The 23274-nt window shown below is 52.9% G+C and overlaps 1 protein-coding gene across 2 annotated transcripts in view; it reads left to right on the top strand.

Moving 5' to 3' along the window:
* LOC140430796 (mixed lineage kinase domain-like protein) overlaps positions 1-23274 on the top strand; it is a 68779-nt gene that overhangs the window by 36517 nt on the left and 8988 nt on the right. Inside the window, exons 8-11 of one of the 2 annotated variants that reach the window (XM_072518495.1) lie at positions 5352-5500; positions 6039-6088; positions 8259-8399; positions 9164-9342. In XM_072518495.1, coding sequence (XP_072374596.1) covers positions 5352-5500; positions 6039-6088; positions 8259-8399; positions 9164-9213 — 390 coding nt within the window. In that variant the 3' untranslated portion in view covers positions 9214-9342. Of the gene's footprint in view, positions 1-5351; positions 5501-6038; positions 6089-8258; positions 8400-9163; positions 9343-23274 lie in introns of those variants that run through there. The other variant, XM_072518494.1, reaches the window with a different exon arrangement.

Raw genomic sequence — 23274 nt, 5'->3', positions numbered from 1 at the left:
GAGAGAGATGAGAGCGTGTGCGGGCGAGAGAGAGAGAGCGTGTGCGGGCGAGAGAGAGAGAGCGTGTGCGGGCGAGAGAGAGAGAGCGTGTGCGGGCGAGAGAGAGAGAGCGTGTGCGGGCGAGAGAGAGAGAGCGTGTGCGGGCGAGAGAGAGAGAGCGTGTGCGGGCGAGAGAGAGAGAGCGTGTGCGGGCGAGAGAGAGAGAGCTGTGTGCGGGCGAGAGAGAGAGAGCGTGTGCGGGCGAGAGAGAGAGAGCGTGTGCGGGCGAGAGAGAGAGAGCGTGTGCGGGCGAGAGAGAGAGAGCGTGTGCGGGCGAGAGAGAGAGAGCGTGTGCGGGCGAGAGAGAGAGAGCGTGTGCGGGCGAGAGAGAGAGAGCGTGTGCGGGCGAGAGAGAGAGAGCGTGTGCGGGCGAGAGAGAGAGCGTGTGCGGGCGAGAGAGAGAGAGCGTGTGCGGGCGAGAGAGAGAGAGCGTGTGCGGGCGAGAGAGAGAGAGCGTGTGCGGGCGAGAGAGAGAGAGCATGTGCGGGCGAGAGAGAGAGAGCGTGTGCGGGCGAGAGAGAGAGAGCGTGTGCGGGCGAGAGAGAGAGAGCGTGTGCGGGCGAGAGAGAGAGAGCGTGTGCGGGCGAGAGAGAGAGAGAGCGTGTGCGGGCGAGAGAGAGAGAGAGCGTGTGCGGGCGAGAGAGAGAGAGAATGTGCATGAAAGAGTGAGAGAGCAAGCGCGTGCGGGCGAGAGCGAGCGCTTGTGGGCGAATGTGCATGAAAGAGTGAGAGAGCGAGAGCGAGCGCGTGCGAGAGCGAGCGCGGGGCGAGAGCGAGCGCGCGCGGGCGAGAGCGAGCGCGCGCGGGCGAGAGCGAGCGCGCGCGGGCGAGAGCGAGCTGCGCGCCGGGCGAGAGCGAGCGCGCGCGGGCGAGAGCGAGCGCGCGCGGGCGAGAGCGAGCGCGTGCGCGAGAGAATGTGCATGAAAGAGTGAGAGAGCGAGTGTGTGTGGGCGAGAGAGAGCGCGCGTGTGGGCGAGAGAGAGAGAGAGAGAGAGAGCGCGCGTGTGGGCGAGAGAGAGCGCGCGTGTGGGCGAGAGAGAGAGCGCGCGTGTGGGCGAGAGAGAGAGCGCGCGTGTGGGCGAGAGAGAGAGAGAGAGCGTGTGGGAGAGAGAGAGAGAGCGTGTGGGCGAGAGAGAGAGAGAGCGTGTGGGCGAGAGAGAGAGAGAGCGTGTGGGCGAGAGAGAGAGAGAGCGTGTGGGCGAGAGAGAGAGAGAGCGTGTGGGCGAGAGAGAGAGAGAGCGTGTGGGCGAGAGAGAGAGAGAGCGTGTGGGCGAGAGAGAGAGAGAGAGCGTGTGGGCGCGAGAGAGAGAGAGAGCGTGTGGGCGCGAGAGAGAGAGAGAGCGTGTGGGCGCGAGAGAGAGAGAGAGCGTGTGGGCGCGAGAGAGAGAGAGCGTGTGGGCGCGAGAGAGAGAGAGAGCGTGTGGGCGCGAGAGAGAGAGAGCGTGTGGGCGCGAGAGAGAGAGAGCGTGTGGGCGCGAGAGAGAGAGAGCGTGTGGGCGCGAGAGAGAGAGAGCGTGTGGGCGCGAGAGAGAGAGAGCGTCGTGGGCGCGAGAGAGAGAGAGCGTGTGGGCGCGAGAGAGAGAGAGCGTGTGGGCGCGAGAGAGAGAGAGCGTGTGGGCGCGAGAGAGAGAGAGCGTGTGGGCGCGAGAGAGAGAGAGCGTGTGGGCGCGAGAGAGAGAGAGCGTGTGGGCGAGAGAGAGAGAGCGTGTGGGCGAGAGAGAGAGAGCGTGTGGGCGAGAGAGAGAGAGCGTGTGGGCGAGAGAGAGAGAGCGTGTGGGCGAGAGAGAGAGAGCGTGTGGGCGAGAGAGAGAGAGCGTGTGGGCGAGAGAGAGAGAGCGTGTGGGCGAGAGAGAGAGAGCGTGTGGGCGAGAGAGAGAGAGCGTGTGGGCGAGAGAGAGAGAGCGTGTGGGCGAGAGAGAGAGAGCGTGTGGGCGAGAGAGAGAGAGCGTGTGGGCGAGAGAGAGAGAGCGTGTGGGCGAGAGAGAGAGAGCGTGTGGGCGAGAGAGAGAGAGCGTGTGGGCGAGAGAGAGAGAGCGTGTGGGCGAGAGAGAGAGAGCGTGTGGGCGAGAGAGAGAGAGCGTGTGGGCGAGAGAGAGAGAGCGTGTGGGCGAGAGAGAGAGAGCGTGTGGGCGAGAGAGAGAGAGCGTGTGGGCGAGAGAGAGAGAGCGTGTGGGCGAGAGAGAGAGAGCGTGTGGGCGAGAGAGAGAGAGCGTGTGGGCGAGAGAGAGAGAGCGTGTGGGCGAGAGAGAGAGAGCGTGTGGGCGAGAGAGAGAGAGCGTGTGGGCGAGAGAGAGAGAGCGTGTGGGCGAGAGAGAGAGAGCGTGTGGGCGAGAGAGAGAGAGCGTGTGGGCGAGAGAGAGAGAGCGTGTGGGCGAGAGAGAGAGAGCGTGTGGGCGAGAGAGAGAGAGCGTGTGGGCGAGAGAGAGAGAGCGTGTGGGCGAGAGAGAGAGAGCGTGTGGGCGAGAGAGAGAGAGCGTGTGGGCGAGAGAGAGAGAGCGTGTGGGCGAGAGAGAGAGAGCGTGTGGGCGAGAGAGAGAGAGCGTGTGGGCGAGAGAGAGAGAGAGCGTGTGGGCGAGAGAGAGAGAGAGCGTGTGGGCGAGAGAGAGAGAGAGCGTGTGGGCGAGAGAGAGAGAGCGTGTGGGCGAGAGAGAGAGAGCGTGTGGGCGAGAGAGAGAGAGCGTGTGGGCGAGAGAATGTGCATGAAAGAGTGAGAGAGCGTGTGTGTGTGGGCGAGAGAGAGCGCGCGTGTGGGCGAGAGAGAGCGCGCGTGTGGGCGAGAGAGAGAGAGCGTGTGGGCGAGAGAGAGAGAGCGTGTGGGCGAGAGAACGTGCATGAAAGAGTGAGAGAGCGAGTGTGTGTGGACGAGAGAGTGTGTGTGTGTGGGCGAGAGAGAGTGTGAGAGGGCCAGAGAGAGAGAGAGAGAGAGAATGTGTCTGTGTGGGTTAGAGAAGTGAGTCTGTGAACGAGAGAGAGTGTGTGAGCGAGAGAGAGTGAGTGAGTGAGTGCAAGAGAGAGTGTGTGGGTGAGAGAGAGAGAGAGAGAGAGAGAGAGAGAGAGAGAGAGAGAGTGTGTGGGCGAGAGATAGTGTGGGCGAGAGAGCGAGAGTGTATGGGCGAGAAAGCGAGTGTGTGTGCGGGCGAGAGAGAGAGAGAGAGAGCGAGAGAGAAAGAGTGTGGGGGAAAGAAAGTGAGTGTGTGGTCGAAAGAGAGAGAAAGAGAGAGTGTTTGGGTGAGAGAGCTAGTGTATGTGGGTGAAAGAGTGAGAGAGTGAGTGTGTGGGCAAGAGAGAGAGTGAGTGTGTGGGCAAGAGAGAGAGTGTGTGGGGGAGAGAGAGAGGGTCTGTGGGCAAGAGTGTGTGGGCGAAAGAGTGAGCGAGCAAGTGTGTGGGAGAGTGAGTGGGCCAGTTCACATTTGCTCGCCTCAAGACACATAGATCGCAATATTCATCATCTCTACCATCATGCTGACAAGAGGTAGGCTTGTATTTAAATTTATCATTACAGGCTTGTTTTAAGTTAAAAAAACACTAAAGCAGTGATTTGGGGTTTTTGTGGCTTGCATTGTGTGAGCAGAGGGTGGGCAGTGTCAGGAGGGCACTGCATCATTGAGAACGGGGCTTGGCATCATTGGAGATGGGGCTTGATGTTATTTGCGGTGACTGCCACGTCCCCAGAGGGCAGGGCATGATGTGGAGGCCCTACAAAGAGGGAGAGTGCGAAGCCTCCAAAAGTGTAAATCCGCCTCTGCCCATTACAGAAGAACACCATTTGAAACACAAAATAGGAACACACAACCTTCTGGAAGAGTTTGTGCTATGGGCAGCACGGTAGCACAATGGTTAGCACCATTGCTTCACAGCACCAGGGACCAAGGTTCGATTCCCAGCTTGGGTTACTGTCTGTGCGGAGTCTGCACATTCTCCCAGTGTCCGCGTGGGTTTCCTCCGGGTGCTCCGGTTTCCTCCCAGAAGTCCCGAAAGATGTGCTTGTTAGCTGAATTGGACTTTCTGAATTCTCTCTCATGTGACAATACGCATATTGTAAGAATAATGCAGGGTTAACAATTTACAGTAATTGCATCCAACCACTAGATGGCAATCAAGCACATATGTGGATCATGTGATACTCTTGATTCGGGGAGAAGGTTGTTAGGTGAGGTAGAGAATAGTCATGTTATCAGGAGCTCTGTAATTAGAATCATAGTTTTACTGAATCTGTAACCTTTCACATCTTAGCAAGCAAGTTGAATCTATTTAGTTGTGTAATAATCTAGGGACAGTGCAAGCTGTAATGCCCACCTGCAGTCTAGCTGCGTTTCCGCCAACAGGCGCTTCTGTATTGAGAGGTTGTTTATGCCACACACAAACCGGTCCCAAAGCATTTCATTTAGCATTAGGCCGAATTCACATTTTTCCGCCAGCCTTCTCAGGCGGGTCAAGAAATTTGTGACTGACTCTCTGTCTTCCCGCTTCGTTGTGTAGAATCTGTACCTACACAAAATGAGGGGTGGTTTTGGGTCATAGTGCCCTTCCACCAATTTCGTTAATTCTTGGAAAGGTATTGTGTCCGGCGTATCGGGATAAGTTAGACTACGTATAATGGCGAAGGCTGAGGGTCCGCACGCCAACAGCAGGATAACCAGTTTCCTTTCGTCCGTCATTATCTCATTGGCCTGGAAGAAGTAACACATTCTCTCCACATACTGGGACCAGTCCTCAATAGTCGGGTCAAATGCATCTAACCTCCCAAAAAACGGCATTTTTGAAAGAGCAAGGCTTACCCTCTGAGTGCGGCAGCTGGTCTCCGCAAGGTTCTTTGTTTACCTCATCGCCACTGTAATAATCCACAGGAGACAGGGGTACCGTCACTACTCCAGTATTTATTTGTAATAGCTATACACAAGCGCAGCTCCAAACAGTGCTGATAGCATTCCAGTGAACTTAAGACTGCCTCACAAAGCCTCCACAGGTGCTTATATGGGCCCCCTCAATGAGCTATCATTGAGGGAGCTCATACTCCAATTGGCCAACCAATAATGCCAATTGGAGGTCATTACAAGTTGTAGTGTAAATAAATGAGCTTTGTTCAAAACTTAGCTTGATGTTCTTTGTGAGACACTACACTTTGAAGCCATCCTCATTCAGAAAGCAAAGAGCATCACACCTCAGTGTACCCGAACAAGCGCCAGAGTGTGGCGACTAGGGGATTTTCACAGTAACTTCATTGCTGTGTTAATGTAAGCCTACTTGTGACACGAATAAAGATTATTATTATTATTAGTCATTTTCATCTCTATTTTCTTCTCACTGTTCAGTTAGCTGGGCTGGAGCTAACAAAGACTGAAAGTTCAATCCGAGTTAACAAGCCAACAAAAACAGACTCTGCATCGGAAATCAATTGTCTCTCACCACAGCAGCTCAATGATGTGAATTACCAGTACGATAAGGAATGTGAAGTGTACAGGTAAGCATTGGCAATGCCCCACAAGAAGCAAGATAAATTATCGACAGTTATTAGTGCATCCATTCCACTTAGTTGAACCATCAATGTAATTGTAACTCTTCTTTCTTTTTCCTGATTTACTTTGATCTTCTCTTATGCTCTTTTCATGGTGATCCCCTGCAGCCTGGTCCTTTTTAATTGGGGTGTAATTGGGGTTCCTCAATGCAAAAGCTGTGGAATACAACTTCCCTGGGTTGTAAATGTCGGTTATGAGGCTGCATTGTTATCCTGTTACTTCCCTTCATTGTGAATTTGGTGATCTTTACTCAGGTTCTACATTGACAGAGGTTTGTGGTGTGGATGGTTGCTTCTTTCTGGAGATTAGACATGTTCAGCCTGCCAAGGGTCACGCACATTGGTCCAAATTGCCTTTTGTCCTTCCAAACTTCAATTTTAATGGAACTGTGATTTCTGGCAGGCAGCTTTCCATCATTAACTGTGCGGCTGTACCAGCTGAGTAAAACATTTGATTAAAATGAAGCTTTGAATTTCCTTTCAGCCTCGGGATTGTCCTGTGGGAAATCAGCAGCTGTAAAACACCGTTTGAAGGTAATGTGTGTGTATATACAGCTAACTATGGTCGGTGTGCATCTGGGACCTGGTGCACGGCCGATGTGTATCTGGGGCCTGGTGCGGTTTGTAAGTTGTATCGTCAAGCACAGTTGTTTGTGGTTATTTTCTTTTGCTTCGCATGGCTCACTCACCGGAGTGATATGATAGTCAATGAAAGAAAGAAGGAACTTGCAGTTATATACACAACCCAAGGATGTCCCACATCGCTCTGCAGACAATGAAGTACATTTTAAATTATTTTTAAAAAAAATATTGAGTACCCAATTCTTTTTCTTTTCCAATTAAGAGGCAATTTAGCAAAGGCCAATCCATCTACCCTGCACATCTTTGGGTTGCGGGGGTGAAACCCACGCAGACACGGGGAGAATGTGCAAACTCCACACGGACAATGACCCGGGGCCAGGATCGAACCCGGGTCCTCGGCCCCGTGAGGCAGCAGTGCTAACCACTAGGCCGCCCGTACTTCTGAAATATGGCCACTATTGTCGTGTAGGAAACACAGCAGTCATTTCCCACAGATATATTCCACACACAGCAATGAGATAATGACCATTTATTTCAGTGGTGTTGGTTGAGGGTTAAATATGGACCAGGATACTGATGAGAGCTTCCCCACTCTGCCTCAGAATAGTGTCATGCATCTTTTACATGCTGCCGAACGAGCAAACCGAACTAACATTTCACATTAAATCTGTGCTGTCCGACTGTACAACGTTCCCTCAGTACTGCACAGGAGTGCCAGCCGAGATTACCTGCTTGCATTTCAGGAATGGGACTTGAACTCACGACCTTCTAACACAGAAGATACAGGTGACACAGTCCATCAGTGCTGTATGGAATCCATTTTCTCCCCTCCTCTTTGAAGCCATTGACTTGTGTTGGGATAAGGGTCCATGGACCTTGGACGCTACTCAACGTGTGCCCACACTAACCATGTGTGAGACGAGACTCTGACTGTCTCAGGATAAATTAAATGATCAGAGAGAAGATCACCATGTCACCTGATTCTGTCCGCACCTGATCAGCACATACCAAATGTGTGCAGTGTATCATTATTTGTTTGGACATAATCAGTAACCTTGCATGAAAAATATAGCTTCTTTAAACTGATGCCAGTGCCATTTTAATCGAAGGATTTAACTAGAGGACTCCCACTGCTTTAGTTTAAGATTGGCAATTTCATTTAGATATCTATTTACGTGACAGAATCAACCACAGTGTAAGCTGTGACACAGCAAACGCTGAGAATCAGTCTACAGCTCTTGCTTTGGCTGATCCTCCGAGTGTGCTGGTACTCACATTCCAGTTGATTCTACAGTTGAACTCCATATGTAAGCACCGTATAGACCACAAACACTTCTGGGTGGGCAGCCACAGTGTTTTACTTAGCATTGAAAACACTGGTTATACGTCATTGATGGATAAGTGAATGGGCAAAACCCACTACAATCCAGACCATTCAATGTGGCTTCAGCAGGGTATGATAGAGACTAAGAGATCTTTTGTAAAGGTAGCAGTTTTCAACAAACTCCTGCCTACAGGTTTACGGCACGGTGACACAGTGGTCAGCACTGCTGCCTCACAGCGCCAGAGATGCAGGTTCGATTCTGGCCTTGGGTCACTGTCTGTGTGGAGTTTGCACGTTCTCCCCGTGTATGCGTGGGTTTCCTCTGGGTGCGGCCATTTCCTCCTACAGTCCAAAGATGTAGAGGTTAGGTGGATTGGCCATGCTAGATTGCCCCTTCGTCTCCAAGGATGTGCTACTTAGGTGGATTGGCCATGATAAATGTGTGATGTTACGGGGATAGGGAGGGGGAATGAGCCTAGGTAGAGTGCTCTTTTGGAGGGTTGGTGCAGACTTGATGGGCCAAACCGTCTCCTTCTGCATTGTAGGCATTCTATGGATTAAAATTAATTTTTAAATGGTTGATATTGAGCTAGGGATGGAGCCAAGGCTAGTTCAGGAAATTGTTGGGGTGGAGAGGTAATAGGGAGTGGAGGGGTTGACAGGGTGGAATTGGGCATTAGGACCTCAGCCAGCCAGTGCTGGTGATGGTACTGCTGGATGCTGAAAGAACAAAGTATTGCTTATGAGTTTGCAATGTTGCTCATCATCTGTGTGAAAATGAAACTCTTTTTCAATCAGGTGCTGATCTCCAGAGCATTCGCACATTGGTTTATGAGAAAAGGTTCCTCGAGCCACTGCCAGATGACTGTCCTCGAGATCTAGTTGAGCTGATTAATGAGTGCCGTGCCTTTGAGCCGTTTGAACGCCCATCAGCTGGTGGTAAGAGTCATATTACTCTGCATAACCTGGATATTCACGAAATGAAAATCGCTTATTGTCACAAGTAGGCTTCAAATGAAATTACTGTGAAAAGCCACTAGTCACCACATTACGGCGCCTGTTCGGGGAGGCTGGTACAGGAATTGAACTTGTGCTGCTGGCCTGCCTTGGTCTGCTTTAAAAGTCAGCTATTTAGCCCACTGTGATAGAGTGGCAGTGGAGGAGCAATTCTCTACACACGTTGACAGAGTGAATTTGTTGAGTTAACGGCTGGCGTGAACAGTTTACAATGCAGTCAAAGGGAAGTCCAGCCCTTAACAGTTGGCTGTGAGTAAACTGTCAATTGCTGGGAATGGGGACCAAGAAAGGTGGGGTGAGTCAGTGAGAGTGACAGAATCCCTCTCGCTTTCTGCTACTCTGCTGGTGCAGTGAAGGAAGCTGAGTCCCCCCAAACCGTCCCCGTCCCCGTCCCCCCCCCACCCCCCCACCCTCCCACCACCACCTCCACCCCACTCTCTACTCTTACAGTGAGGGAGGCTGAGTCGTCGTGTGTGTGTCCCCCTTGCTGGTACAGGGAAGGAGGAGCATTTGGAGAGTTATGCCTCAATGCTCAGATAAGAGGGACTCGCCACAAGAGAAGATTCCCAGTCGAGGACACCTCTGACTGATGAACTGGGTGAGGAGCGTTTGTGGTTTCTGGACTCTGGTCTGGGTTTGACTTCTCATTACTTTCCAGTAATATACTATCACTGGTTCTGTTTCAGCTGTGGTCGATCGACTTCTGCAAATACAAGAGAAGTGCAAGTCAGTGTAGGAAATACCAAACATGGCGCACTGTGACAGGAGTTGGTTCTTCAATCAAAAGCCTTTACTTTGTTATTTAATTGCTAATATTAACCAGATTAAAACAGATTGCCCGAATACTAAAGTTCCTCAAAGTCAAGCCTTGTAAGTCTTGCGGTGTTCTTTGTGCTGTTTATTTCAAGATGGTTGGCGTAGTGTTCACAAAGACCACAAAATAGCTTCAACTTAAACAAAGTTACAAATTTATTAACACTACTAATTTGGATTCGACACATACTCCGAAAGAATCATCTACAGCTAATCTTTTTTTAAAAAATGTTTTTATTCTCCATTTTCACATTTTCCTTCAAAATTTACACCCCACCACAAACAGTAAACGGTAACAAATACAAAATCAATCCCCTTAACAATACCAACGATCCCATCCTCCCACCACCCCAAACAACGGCCCACCAGTCAATATATGCATCCAATAAAACAAACCCTCCCACGGTGCCAACAAAAAAACAAAGGAGAAAAAGAAAAAGGAGTCCGGGACCGCCCATGGTCACCATTGACCTAAAGAGTCCACTCCCCCTCGCCCCCGACACTCAACGCCCTCCAGCCTCTGAAAGAGTACCGTACATGATACCCAAGAGTTGTACCCCCTCCCAGTCTCCAACTCCTCCCGTCCACTGCCTCTTGTAAAACTCCTCCCCCCAACCTCGGTTCCTTCCCCCCAACTTTCCACCCCAGCTAGACCACTCGGACCCTGTTCTGCCAGGCTCCGATGGCCGCAGCCCCTCCCCCCACCTCACTCCCGTTCACTTGCCGGCTTAAATCGGCCAGCGTGGAGGCCCCCTCCCGGGTCCCTTTCCCCCTTGCCCGGCCCTCGGAAAGCCCAGAAATCCCCTTTTAGCACACAAACCCCGCATATCCACCTACACCCCAAAGAGCCCTCATTTCAAGTGAAAGTCCCATCACGTCCCTTGTCCAAATATATACAACATTGGCTCCTTTAGCCCATACACCCGCACGCAGTGAAACAAAAAAGAAGAAAATACAGTCATGAGGTTACATCGGCACATGGCCATTTCTCAGTTTGTCAGTTCTGCCACAGTCCTTCTGCCTTCGCAACCTCCTCCGCTACTTCCGCCGTTCCAAAATAAAAGTCCCTGAGCTTGTAAGTCACCCTCAGGTTCACTGGATATACAATGCCGCACTGCACCTTGCTAATGTACAGTGCCCTCTTCACCCGGTTGAAGGCAGCCCGCCTCTTCGCCAGCTCCACCGTAAAGTCCTGGTATACACGTATACCAGCTCCAGCCCACTGCACCACCCGCTTCTGCTTGGCCCAGCTCAGGACCTTCTCCTTCACACTGTACCTACGGAAGCACAGAGTCACTACCCTTGGCGGCTCACTCGCCTTTGGTACAGGCCTCCACGACCGGTGAGCCCGATCCAGATCATATCGGGAGGGATCCTCCCCCTCCCCCAATAGTCTCGCCAGCATCGCGGCAAAATAGTCAGTCGGCCTCGGTCCTTCAACTCCTTCGGGCAGCCCCACAATCCTCAAATTCTGTCGCCTGGATCTGTTTTCCAGGTCTTCCATTTTTCCTCGCAGATCCTTGTTAATGTCCGCATCTCCTTCCCCATCGAGGCAAGTTGATCACCGTGCTGCAATAACGTCCCCTCCACTTCCTTCAGCGCCTCCCCTTGCTCTTGCACCTCCGCCACTGTGCTCGCCACCGCCTTTGTCACCGGGGAAATCGCCTCCTCTACCAGCACACTCAAAACCTCTCTCATCTCCTTCCTCATTGTCTCCATGTATTTTGTAAACTGCCTTTCGAATTCCGCAGCCATCACCTTAGTTATTTCTTCAGCCGTAAGCAATGCGGCCTCCCCTGGGGCTCCAGCCTCCATTTTTCTTGGTGAACCCGCGGTGACCTTTCCACTCCCCGACGGACCTTCAGCTGTTTTCCTTACGGACGTTCTTTTGCTCACCCTCGACATTTTTCTTCGCTGTGCCTTCACTCTGCCGCCTCTGTGCCTTCTCCCTGCTTTTGCCGCCTCCGTGGACCCTGGGACCGGGCTTAAAGTCCCGAAAATGCCGTTCCCGAACTGGAGCCCTCCAATGTGCGGCCACCTCCCGCCCGCCGTCACCGGAAGTCTCATCTACAGTTAATCTTAATACTGATATAAACTATGATCTGTTCTCACCTACACTATCTGTACTCCTGACTCTCTCCAGCTAACTCCTGCACACACTCTCCCACAAGGCTTAGCATCACTGCCTTATATAGTTGTAACTGCAGCTCCCTCTAGTGGCTATTTCATTAACCCTTGCCATTCTTACAGTTATGATAATATCACAAGACTCACTCATGCTGTGGATAGATGTTCCAATCCTTCAGGAGTGATTGTTCATCCTGCCACATGGTGCCTTGTTTTATTTTTAAATCCAGATAAGCAGGTTAAATGTGTAATGTATCCGGGAATGCATCCCTGCTGGTGGAACATCATGTGATCTGCAGTGATGTCAGCAGAGTGATTTGCACGGGCCTTCAGTTCTCCATCTTACTTTGTAGAGCAACATCTAATAAACCTTGCATCGTGTTTGTAAGAAATCCAAAAGTGTGGCACCTCCGTACCTTTTCTCTTTATAGTACGAAGTCTTACAACACCAGGTTAAAGTCCAACAGGTTTGTTTCAATATCACTAGCTTTCAGAGCGCTGCTCCTTCATCAGGTGAATGAAGAGGTATGATACATTTTTTCCTAAATTGACCTAAGGACCAGACACATTTATTGGGTCTAACACCAGGAAAGGAGGTTCGGGGGGGATCCATAGAAAGATGAAGGGTAAATAAAAGTAGCTAACGCTCATTCTGCCTGGATGCACATATGCAACTTGTTTAATGTAAAGTTTAAACCAGACAATGATCAAATGGAAACAATATTTTTTTGCTTATTATTACCTGATTTATTACGTTGGGCAGAGTCAGCTCCAAAGGCCCTTCTCTGAAGTTGTGCTCTCCCAACAGGGCAGCATGGTAGCGCAAGTGGCTAGCACTGTGGCTTCACAGCGCCAGGGTCCCAGGTTCGATTCCCGGCTTGGGTCACTGTCTGTGCGGAGTCTGCACGTTCTCCCAGTGTCTGCGTGGGTTTCCTCCGGGTGCTCCGGTTTCCTCCCAGAGTCCAAAGATGTGCAGATTAGCAGGTTAGGTAGATTGGCCATGCTAAATTGCCCATAGTGTCTAAAACGTTAGGAGGGGTTATTGGGTTATGGGGATAGGGTGGAAGTGAGGGCTTAAGTGGGTCGGTGCAGACTCAATGGGCCGAATGGCCTCTTTTTGCACTCTGTGTTCTATGTTCTAACATGTTGGTTAATAAATGATTGTTCTGTGCATGAGTCTCCTCTGATTATTTTATGGATTCAGAGAGAAAAACCCCAACAATTAACACTGTGAGCAGGGCACTCGTATTGGATCGTCAGAGTACCCAAAGACGGTGTATATTTTATTTGCCACCAATGATTAGTGCAGTAAGCCTGTCTGAAGTGATCTGGCCAAGTAACAAATATACTGTGGGAGGAGATCTAAGGGCAGTGAGAGGCGCCAGGGTAGGGGGTAGAGCTGTACAAGCGGGCTTGTGAAGCCGAAGCCACACAACTTAGGCCAGACCACTACCGAGAAAGAATGCAGGCCAACCAGATTCGTTGAAGCCACGTAAGAGTGACCCACATAAGTGTGATGGACGCTCGCTTAAGTGTCTGGTTGAAGCCGCACACAAGGAAATGAACACGGACAGGCCAGCTTGGTTGATGCCGCGCAGGTGTGACTGATGTAGTCAAAACTGTGTAGGTGGGTCAACACTCACTCGAACGTCTGCTGAAACCACTTTGTGGTTTTTCTTTTTCCATTTTTCTATTTCTTTTGTTTTAAAAAAAATAATTTTTATTAAAGTTTTCACAAAATATCAACAACAAAATGTAAAAGGAACCAAATAGAATTAAATACAAAACAACCCAGTGCTCCCCTCCCCCTATACATAAATAATAAATTAACACCCGCTGAAACACATAGCAAACATAGCAAATATATACACCCCCTCAGATCCCCCAGTATAACAAACAAAGAACCCCCCCCCCCCCCCCCCCGCCTCCCCCGGGGACTGCTGCTGCTGACCATTGTCTACCGTTCTGCCAGGAAGTCTAAGAACGGTTGCCACCGCCTGAAAAACCCTTGCACCGATCCCCTTAAGGCAAAATTCACCCTCTCCAATTTAATAAACCCCGCCATATCGTTGATCCAGGATTCCACGCTTGGGGGCCTCGCATCCTTCCACTGAAGAAGAATCCTTCGTCGGGCTACCAGGGACACAAAGGCCAGAATACCGGCCTCTTTCGCCTCCTGCACCCCCGGCTCCTCTGCAACCTCAAATATTGCGAGCCCCCAGCCCGGTTTGACCCTGGATCCTACCACCCTCGACACCGTCCTCGCTACACCCTTCCAAAATTCCTCCAGCGCTGGGCATGTCCAGAACATATGGGTGTGGTTTGCTGGGCTCCCTGAGCACCTAACACACCTGTCCTCACCCCCCAAAAAACGGCTCATCCTTGTCCCGGTCATGTGTGCCCTGTGCAGCACCTTAAACTGTATGAGGCTGAGCCTCGCGCACGATGAGGAAGAGTTCACCCTCCCTAGGGCATCTGCCCATGTCCCCTCCCCTATCTCCTCCCCCAACTCCTCCTCCTTAGGGTCTGGTTTAGCACAGGGCTAAATAGCTGGCTTTGAAAGCAGATAAAGGCTGGCCAGCAGCACGGTTCAATTCCCGTACCAGCCTCCCTGAACAGGCGCCGGAATGTGGCGACTAGGGGCTTTTCACAGTAACTTCATTTGAAGCCTATTTGTGACAATAAGCGATTTTCATTTCATTTCCCAATTACCTTTCAGCTCCTCCACCGAGGCCTCCTCCTCCTCCTGCATCACCTGGTATGTTGCCGTGATCTTCCCCTCTCCAACCCACACCCCCAAGAGCACCCTATCCTGTACCGTGCGTGGCGGCAGCAGCGGGAATTCCACCACTTGCCGCCTGGCAAACACCCTTACCTGTAGGTACCTAAAGGTATTTCCCGGGGGGAGCCCGTACTTCTCCTCCAGCTCACCCAGGCTCGCGAACTTCCCATCCACAAACAGGTCCCCCAACCTTGTTATCCCCGCCCTGTGCCACCCCGAAAACCCTCCATCTATTCTCCCTGGGACAAACCGGTGGTTCCCCCGTATCGGGGTCCACACCAAGGCACCCACTGCCCCCCTGTGCCGCCTCCATTGCCCCCAGATTTTGAGGGTAGCCGCCACCATCGGGCTCGTGGTATACCTCATTGGAGGGAGCTGCAGTGGCGCCGTTGCCAGCGCCTCCAGACTCGTACCCTCACAAGGCGCCGTCTCCAGCCTCTTCCATGCAGCCCCCTCCATCACCCACTTGCGCACCATTGCCGCATTGGCGGCCCAGTAGTACCCACAGAGGTTGGGCAGCGCAGCCACCCCCCCCCCCATCCCGACTCCGCTCCGCCTTCTCACCCTCGGAGTCCCTCGCGCCCACACAAAACAGCGTTATGCCCCTGTTGACCCGCCTAAAGAAGGCCTTCGGGATAAGAATGGGGAGGCACTGGAACAGGAACAAAAACCTTAGGAGCACCATCTTCTTGACTGCCTGCACCCTACCCATCAGGGACAGCGGCAACATGTCCCACCTTTTAAACTCCTCCTCCATTTCCTCCACCAGCCTCGTGAAATTAAGTCTTTGCAGGGCCCCCCAGCTCCTGGCCACCTGGACCCCCAAATACCTGAAGCTCCTCTCCGCCCTTTTTAGTGGGAGCTGGGTGAATCACAAACAACTCGCTCTTCCCCATGTTGAGCTTGTATCCTGAGAAATCCCCGAACTATCTGAGGATCCTCATTACCTCCGGCATTCCCCCCACCGGGTCCGCCACATATAGCAGCAAGTCGTCCGCATAGAGCGACACCCTATGCTCCTCCCCACCCCGCACCAACCCCCTCCAGTTCCTCGACTCCCTCAGTGCCATAGCCAGGGGTTCAATCACCAGTGCGAAGAGCAGGGGGGACAGGAGACACCCCTGCCTCATCCCTCGATGCAACCAAAAGTACTCAAACGTCCTCTTGTTCGTGGCCACACTCGCCATCGGGACCTCGTACAACAGCCTAACCCACCTGACGAACCCCTCCCCAAACCCGAACCTCTTACGCACCTCCCACAAGTTCCCCCACTCTACCCTATCAAAGGCCTTCTCAGCGTCCATCGCCGCCACTATCTCCGCCTCCCCCTCCCTCGCCGGTATCATAATAACGTTCAGGAGCCTCCGCACATTCGCGTTCAACTGCCTCCCCTTCACGAACCCCGTCTGGTCATCATGGATGACCTGCGGCACCCAATCCTCAATTCTCATGGCTAAGACCTTCGCCAGCACCTTGGCATCTACATTTAACATCGAAATCGGCCTGTAAGGGGATCCTTGTCCCGCTTCAGGATCAAGGAGATCAGTGCCCGGGACATCGTCGGGGGCAAAGCCCCTCCCTCCCTTACCTCATTGAAGGTCCTAACCAGCAACGGGCACAACAGGTCCACATATCGCTTGTCAAATTCGACCGGGAAACCGTCCGGCCCCGGTGCCTTCCCCACCTGCATGCTCCCTATTCCTTTGGCCAGCTCCTCCAGCCCAATCGGGGCCACTAATCCCGCCACCAGTCCCTCCTCCACCTTCGGGAACCTCAGTTGGTCCAGAAAGCGGCCCATCCCTCCCTCCTCCAGTGGGGGCTCGGACCGATACAGTTCCTCATAAAAGTCCCTGAAGACCCCATTGATGCCAACCCTACTCCGCACTACACTCCCTCCCCTATCCTTAACTCCCCCGATCTCCCTAGCTGCGTCCCGCTTCCGAAGCTGATGTGCCAGCATCCGACTTGCCTTTTTCCCATATTCATAAATCGCCCCCTGGGCCTTCCTCCACTGCACCTCCACTTTCCTGGTGGTCAACAGGTCGAATTCGGCCTGGCGGCTACGCCTCTCCCTCAACAGTCCCTCCTCCGACACCTCCGCATATCTCCTGTCTACCCTCACCATCTCCCCTGATGTGTTGGGTGTTCTGGATCACAAACAGATCACCAACACTGGAAGTGGTGCAACTCTATTTTATTATAAGGTTAACTACATTAACATACTTGAACTGTGGGTAAATGCAATACCAGCTTTAACTGTTGACCCTTGCCTAGTGATGCACTCAGCACATGGTGAATGTCTGTGTTGCAGGCTGTGAGCTCTGTGCTTCGAGCTGGCTGCTACTAGAATGAGCGGGAATTCTCCTGTCCCCTGTCTTTATAGAACATAGAACATAGAACATAACAGCGCAGTACAGGCCCGTCGGCCCTCGATGTTGCTCCGACCTGTGAAACCACTGTAAAGCCCATCCACACTATTCCCTTATTGTCCATATGTCTATCCAATGACCATTTGAATTCCCTTAGTGTTGGCGAGTCCACTACTGTTGCAGGCAGGGCATTCCACGCCCTTACTACTCTCTGACTAAAGAACCTATCTCTGACATCTGTCCTATATCTATCTCCCCTCAATTTAAAGCTATGTCCCCTCGTGCTAGTGCGTGTGCTCTCACTGGTGATTGGCTGTGGTGTTGTGTATTCTGATTGGTCCCACTGCATGTCCATCAGTGTGTGTGTGTGTGTCTGCACCATAATATACTGGTGTATATTATGACATCCCCCCTTTTATATAAAGAATATGTGCCTGCGTAACAATAAATATCGTGTAGTGAATGTACCTGACTATATGTGTGCGTGTCATTTACATGACTATGTACATGAGGCTAATCTATTTACACGGGAAGGTGCCTGGTGCCGAGAAATAGGGTGTCACACCAACAACGAAATGAACATTATATACAAACTACTGGAACGATGAAACAGGATAACAGAACAGATCAAAGAGTCCAACATTGTTAAACCCATAAGTCAAGTCTCTGAGGTGGGCGACGAATTCTGGTTGACCGCCTCAAGGGTGGGTCAGGAGCCACCGGCTGAGGAACGGGCTGGGCCACGGCAGAGTGAGGAGAATGCAGAGTATTCGGAATCTCCACATAGTCCAGGTTGGGGACAACAGTGGAGGATCACATAGCGAGTGTGGAACGAGATGAAGGGCACGCCGATTGCGGCGGCGAATGGAACCATCTGGCAGACGAACCAGGAACGGGCGGGGAGACACCTGCCGAAGAACCACAGCAGTTGCAGACCAGCCACCCTCCGGAAGATGGATGCAGACGTTGTCATCCGGCGCCAGAGCAGGGAGATCAGTCGCCCGAGCGTCATGCGCCGCCTTGTGTTGTGTGGTAGTATGTATTGGGGGTCATGTGGGACTGGAAGCCCTAATGTCATTGGCTGACAGATCCCGGGTCCTGGTTGGCCGTTGACCTCATACTCCGCCCTGAAGGCGAAGTATAAGAAGCCGGTGCCTTCCCCCGCATGCCAGTTTACTATCGGGCTGCTGGGGAACAGACACGCTTAATAAATTGTGGCGCACAAAGACTCCGTGAGACAAATAGAGTGAAGTCGATGAGGCTGTCCAATACGGTACTACCATGTAACTGTTCTCTCCTCCCAGGACCAGTACTGTAAACCCTTACCACCATACGAAGCATCATCCCGCCGGGTTCATTTTTGACAAGGGGTGAATGTGGTAGTATGTATTGGGGGTCATGTGGGACTGGAAGCCCTAATGTCATTGGCTGACAGATCCCGGGTCCTGGTTGGCCGTTGACCTCATACTCCGCCCTGAAGGCGAAGTATAAGAAGCCGGTGCCTTCCCCCGCATGCCAGTTTACTATCGGGCTGCTGGGGAACAGACACGCTTAATAAAGCCTCATCGACTTCACTCTATTTGTCTCACGGAGTCTTTGTGCGCCACATGTTGTGCACGAGATTGTTGCATCCGCTGAAGGACTGGAACGTGGTCGAGGTCTGGGACGTGAATGGACGGCACCGTGGTACTGAGGGTGCGACCCATGAGCAGCTGGGCTGGCGACAGGCCCGTGGAGAGTGGGGCCGAACGATAGGCCAGCAATGCGAGGTAGAAGTTGGATCCTGCATCGGCAACCTTGCAGAGGAGCCGTTTGACGATGTGGACGCCCTTTTCCGCTTTGCCATTGGATTGGGGGTGCAGGGGACTGGATGTCACATGCACAAAGTTGCACCTGCTGGCAAAGTTGGACCATTCCTGGCTCGTGAAGCAGGGGCCATTGTCCGACATCACAGTGAGTGGGATGCCGTGACGAGCAAAGGTCTCCTTGCAGGCACGGATGACCGCCGATGATGTGATGTCGTGCAGGCGTATGACCTCCGGGTAGTTCGAAAAATAGTCTACAATCAGAACATAGTCACTGCCGAGCGCATGGAACAGGTCAACGCCTACCTTAGACCAAGGGGACGTGACCAACTCATGGGGCTGTAGGGTTTCACGTGGTTGGGCCGGCTGGAACCGCTGACAGGTGGGGCAGTTGAGCACTGTGTTGGCGATGTCCTCATTGATGCCGGGCCAGTACACAGCCTCTCGGGCCCTCCGTCGGCACTTCTCCACGCCAAGATGGCCCTCGTGTAGCTGTTCGAAAACGAGCTGGCGCATGCTGTGAGGGATCACGATGCGGTCCAGCTTCAGGAGGACACCATCGACAACTGCCAAATCGTCTCTGATATTGTAGAACTGCAGGCATTGGCCCTTGAGCCACCCGTCCATCATGTGGCGCATGACACGCTGTAGTATGGGGTCAGCCGTAGCTCGCGGCGAATGTGGATAAGGCGTTCATCCGTGGCCGGCAGATTGGAGGCCGTGAAGGCCACATGGGCATCAACCTGGCAGATGAACCCCTCTGGGTCACACGGGGTGTTGACTGCCCTGGACAGAGCATCGGCTATGATCAGGTCCTTGCCGGGGTGTATAGGAGCTGGAAATCGTACCGCCGGAGGTTAAGCAGAATGCGCTGGAGGCAAGGAGTCATATCATTCAGGTCTTTTTGTATGATGTTGACCAGCGGGCAATGGTCGGTCTCGACAGTGAATTGGGGGAGGCCGCACACGTAATCATGAAATTTGTCGACCCCAGTCAACAGGCCCAGGCACTCCTTTTCGATCTGCGCGTAGCGCTGTTCTGTGGAGGTCATGGCACGTGACGCATATGCAACGGGGGCCCATGATGAGGCCTCATCGCGTTGCAGGAGCACCGCCCCAATGCCGGATTGGCTGGCATCCGTTGACATTTTTGTTTCCTTCGTGGGATCAAAAAATGCCAATACCGGGGCCGTGGTAAGCTTGGTCTTAAGCTCCTCCCATTCGCGCTCATGGGCAGGAAGCCATTGGAAGTCTGTCGCCTTCCTGACCAGGTTCCGGAGAGCTGTGGGATGGGAGGCGAGGTTGGGGATGAACTTCCCCAGGAAGTTGACCATGCCCAAAAATCGGAGGACCGCCTTCTTATCCGCTGGCTTCTGCATGGCCGTGATGGCTGCCACCTTGTCCGCATCCGGCCGCACACCCAACCGGGAGATGTGGTCCCCTGGGAACTTGAGTTCCGTCTGGCCGAAGGAACATTTGGCTCTGTTGAGGCGAAGGCCTTGGTCCCATATTCGTTTGAAAACGTGCTGGAGGTGACTGATATGCTCCTGCGGGGTGGTGGACCAAATGATAATGTCGTCAACATAGACACGCACACCCTCAATGCCCTCCATCATTTGCTCCATGATCCGGTGGAATACTTCTGATGCCGATACAATCCCAAACGGCATCCTGTTGTAGCAGTTTCTGCCAAACGGGGTATTAAAGGTACACAGCTTTCTGCTGGACCTGTCTAGTTGAATTTGCCAGAATCCTTTCGAGGCGTCAAGTTTGGTGAAGATGTTGGCCCGAGCCATCTCACATGTGATCTCCTCGCGCTTGGGGATAGGGTAATGCTCCCTCATTATGTTGCGAGTCAGATCCTTTGTGTCAATGCAGATCCGGAGCTCGCCGGAGGGCTTCTTTACGCACACCATGGAACTGACCCAGTCGGTTGGTTCCGTCACTCTGGAGAGCACTCCTCGGTCCTGGAGGTCCTGCAGCTGCTGCTTGAGGCGGTCCTTGAGGGGTGCTGGGACTCTGCGAGGTGCATGAATCACAGGCGTGGCGTCTTGTTTGTGCAGGATTTTGTAAATGTATGGAAGCGTGCCCATGCCTTTGAAAACGTTGCGGTGCTGGTCGATTATGGCATTGAGTTGCGCCCTGAAGTCCACATCCTGGAAGGCAGACGTGTCCTCTGGAGAGAGAGAGTGTACTCGTTGAACGAGGTTTAGGAGTTTGCACGCCTGTGCGCCTAGCACAAAGTCCTTCGAGGAGCCCACGATCTCGAAGGGAAGGATGGCTTTTTGCGAGTTGTGCGTCACTTCGAGTTGGCATGAACCGGTAGCAGGAATGACGTTGCCATTGTAGTGCAATAGTTGGCAGGTCGACGGAAGAATGGTTGGTTTAACCCCAAGGGTCTGAAAGGCTGACCACGCTAGGAAATTAGCAGAAGCACCAGTGTCCAGGCGGAATCGTATCTGGGATCGGTTGACCGTCAGGGTGGCACACCACTCGTCGTCTGGATCAATGCTGTGCACCGACAGCGGCTGGTGGTTTTGAGTCGGGGACAGCCTGTTCTTTGTTATAATAGCGACTCGAAAAGGCTCCCTCGGGTCCTCGGTCTGCGGGAAGTCGGAATCGGACTCGGTTTGGGGGTAGGTAACTGCTTGTTGCAGGGTTCTTCGGAGGTTTATTTCATTTCCTGGTTCAATTTGAGGCATTGTGCTGTCATTCCAGGTGAAGGGAGGTTGTTTTACTGCTTTAAAAGATTTTTTTCTTTGATTTGGTCCGGGGCCTCTGACATCATGACGCATAGCACGTAGGAGGCATGTGCATATGAGCAGATCGCGGTTCCTTTACTGATGGCCGTTTTCGTGATTGCGCATGCGCGGTGTCGCGCAACTGCGCAAGTGCAGTCCCTTTAGAAAGATGGCCGCCGACCAAAATCGTTCTCTGCTCCGTGATTTCGGCTTCGAGGTGAGTACTGGCGCTTCTCTTACCTTTCCTTGCTGGTTGGAGTGTGTTTTCCTCACAGTATTTGCCGAATTTGTCTAGGGCTGCCTGGAAGTCGCTCCTGTTTTGCCCTTTGGAGAACTTGAATTTTTAAAAGATTTCTTCTGCTCTGGCACCGGCGATGGTGAGGAGAAGCTCTGTTTTTTCTGGATCGGCCAGGTCTTCTAGTTCGGCTGCCAGCAGAGAGATTTCAAACTTTTGCCGGAATGCGCGCCAGTTTTTGCGGAGATCGCCGTGGCACTGGAGCTGCTGCGGAACCCGGATCTCAAACACCTTGCCTGGGTATCGTTGCTGGTTGTCACTGTACGCTGAGGTGCCGGCGATGCGGAGCGGCGGCGGCGGGTTGATGTTCTCCATACTTCAGGATGCCGGAATGCTGATTAGTTGCAGGTGGGTCTCAGAAGTGCAAGTATGCAACCACTCCTTGTACCATGATGTGTTGGGTGTTCTGGATCACAAACAAGTCACCAACACTGGAAGTGGTGCATCTCTATTTTATTATAAGGTTAACTACATTAACATACTTGAACTGTGGGTAAATGCAATACCAGCTTTAACTGTTGACCCTTGCCTAGTCCTAACCAGGTGATGCACTCAGCACATGGTGAATGTCTGTGTTGCAGGCTGTGAGCTCTGTGCTCCTAGCTAGCTGCTACTAGAATGAGCGGGAACTCTCCTGTCCCCTGTCTTTATGGTGCGTGTGCTCTCACTGGTGATTGGCTGCGGTGTTGTGTATGCTGATTGGTCCCACTGCATGTCCATCAGTGTGTGTGTGTGTGTCTGCACCATGATATACTGGTGTATATTATGATATACCCCACCAGCCTCTCCTTCTCCCTCTGCTGTCTCCTCTCCTTGTGGGCCCTAATGGAGATCAGCTCTCCCCTAACCACCGCCTTCAGTGCCTCCCAGACCACCCCCACCCGGACCTCCCCGTTATCGTTGGCCTCCAGGTATCTCTCTATGCTTCCTCGGACCCGCTCACTCACCTCCTCGTCTGCCAACAGCCCCACCTCCAAGCGCCACAATCGGCGCTGGTCCCTCTCCTCCCCCAGCTCTCGGTCTACCCAATGCAGGGCAAGATCCGAAATGGCTATCGCCGAGTACTCGGTATCCTCTACTCTCGCTATCAGCGCCCTGCTCAGAACAAAAAAGTCGATCCAGGAATAGGCCTTATGAACGTGCGAGAAGAATGAAAATTCCCTAGCCCCTGGCCTTGCAAATCTCCAAGTGTCCACCCCTCCCATCTGGTCCATAAACCCCCTCAGCACTTTAGCCGCCGCTGGCTTCCGACCCGTCCTAGACCTGGAGCGATCCAGTGCCGGATCCAACACCATGTTAAAGTCCACCCCCATTATCAGGCCCCCCACTTCCAAGTCCGTGATCCGACCCAACATGCGCCGCATAAAACCCGCATCGTCCCAGTTCAGGGCGTACACGTTGACCAGCACCACCCTCTCCCCTTGCAGCTTACCACTTACCATTACATACCTGCCGCCATTGTCTGTCACAATGCTCGACGCCTCGAACGACACCCTCTTTCCCACCAAGATCGCCACTCCCCGATTTTTGGCATCCAGCCCCGAATGAAACACCTGGCCTACCCACCCCTTCCTCAATCTTACCTGGTCTGCCACCTTCAGGTGTATCTCCTGGAGCATGACCACATCTGCCTTCAGCCCCTTCAGGTGCGCGAACACCCGGGCCCGCTTAACCGGCCCGTTCAGTCCCCTTACGTCCCAGGTTATCAGCCGGATCAGGGGGCTACCCGCCCCCCTCCCCCGCCGACTAGCCATAACCCCTCATCGGCCAGCCACGCGCCCGTGCCCCACGCCCGGCCCCTTCCCCACGGCGGCAGACCCCCGTCCCAACCCCCTCTTCTCGCTCCAGCTCCCCCTTGACCGTACC

This window comes from Scyliorhinus torazame, chromosome 10 (genome assembly GCF_047496885.1).
Source record: "Scyliorhinus torazame isolate Kashiwa2021f chromosome 10, sScyTor2.1, whole genome shotgun sequence".
In the NCBI taxonomy this organism is placed as follows: Eukaryota; Metazoa; Chordata; class Chondrichthyes; order Carcharhiniformes; family Scyliorhinidae; genus Scyliorhinus; species Scyliorhinus torazame.
This window is presented reverse-complemented; position numbering and strand designations above follow the sequence as displayed.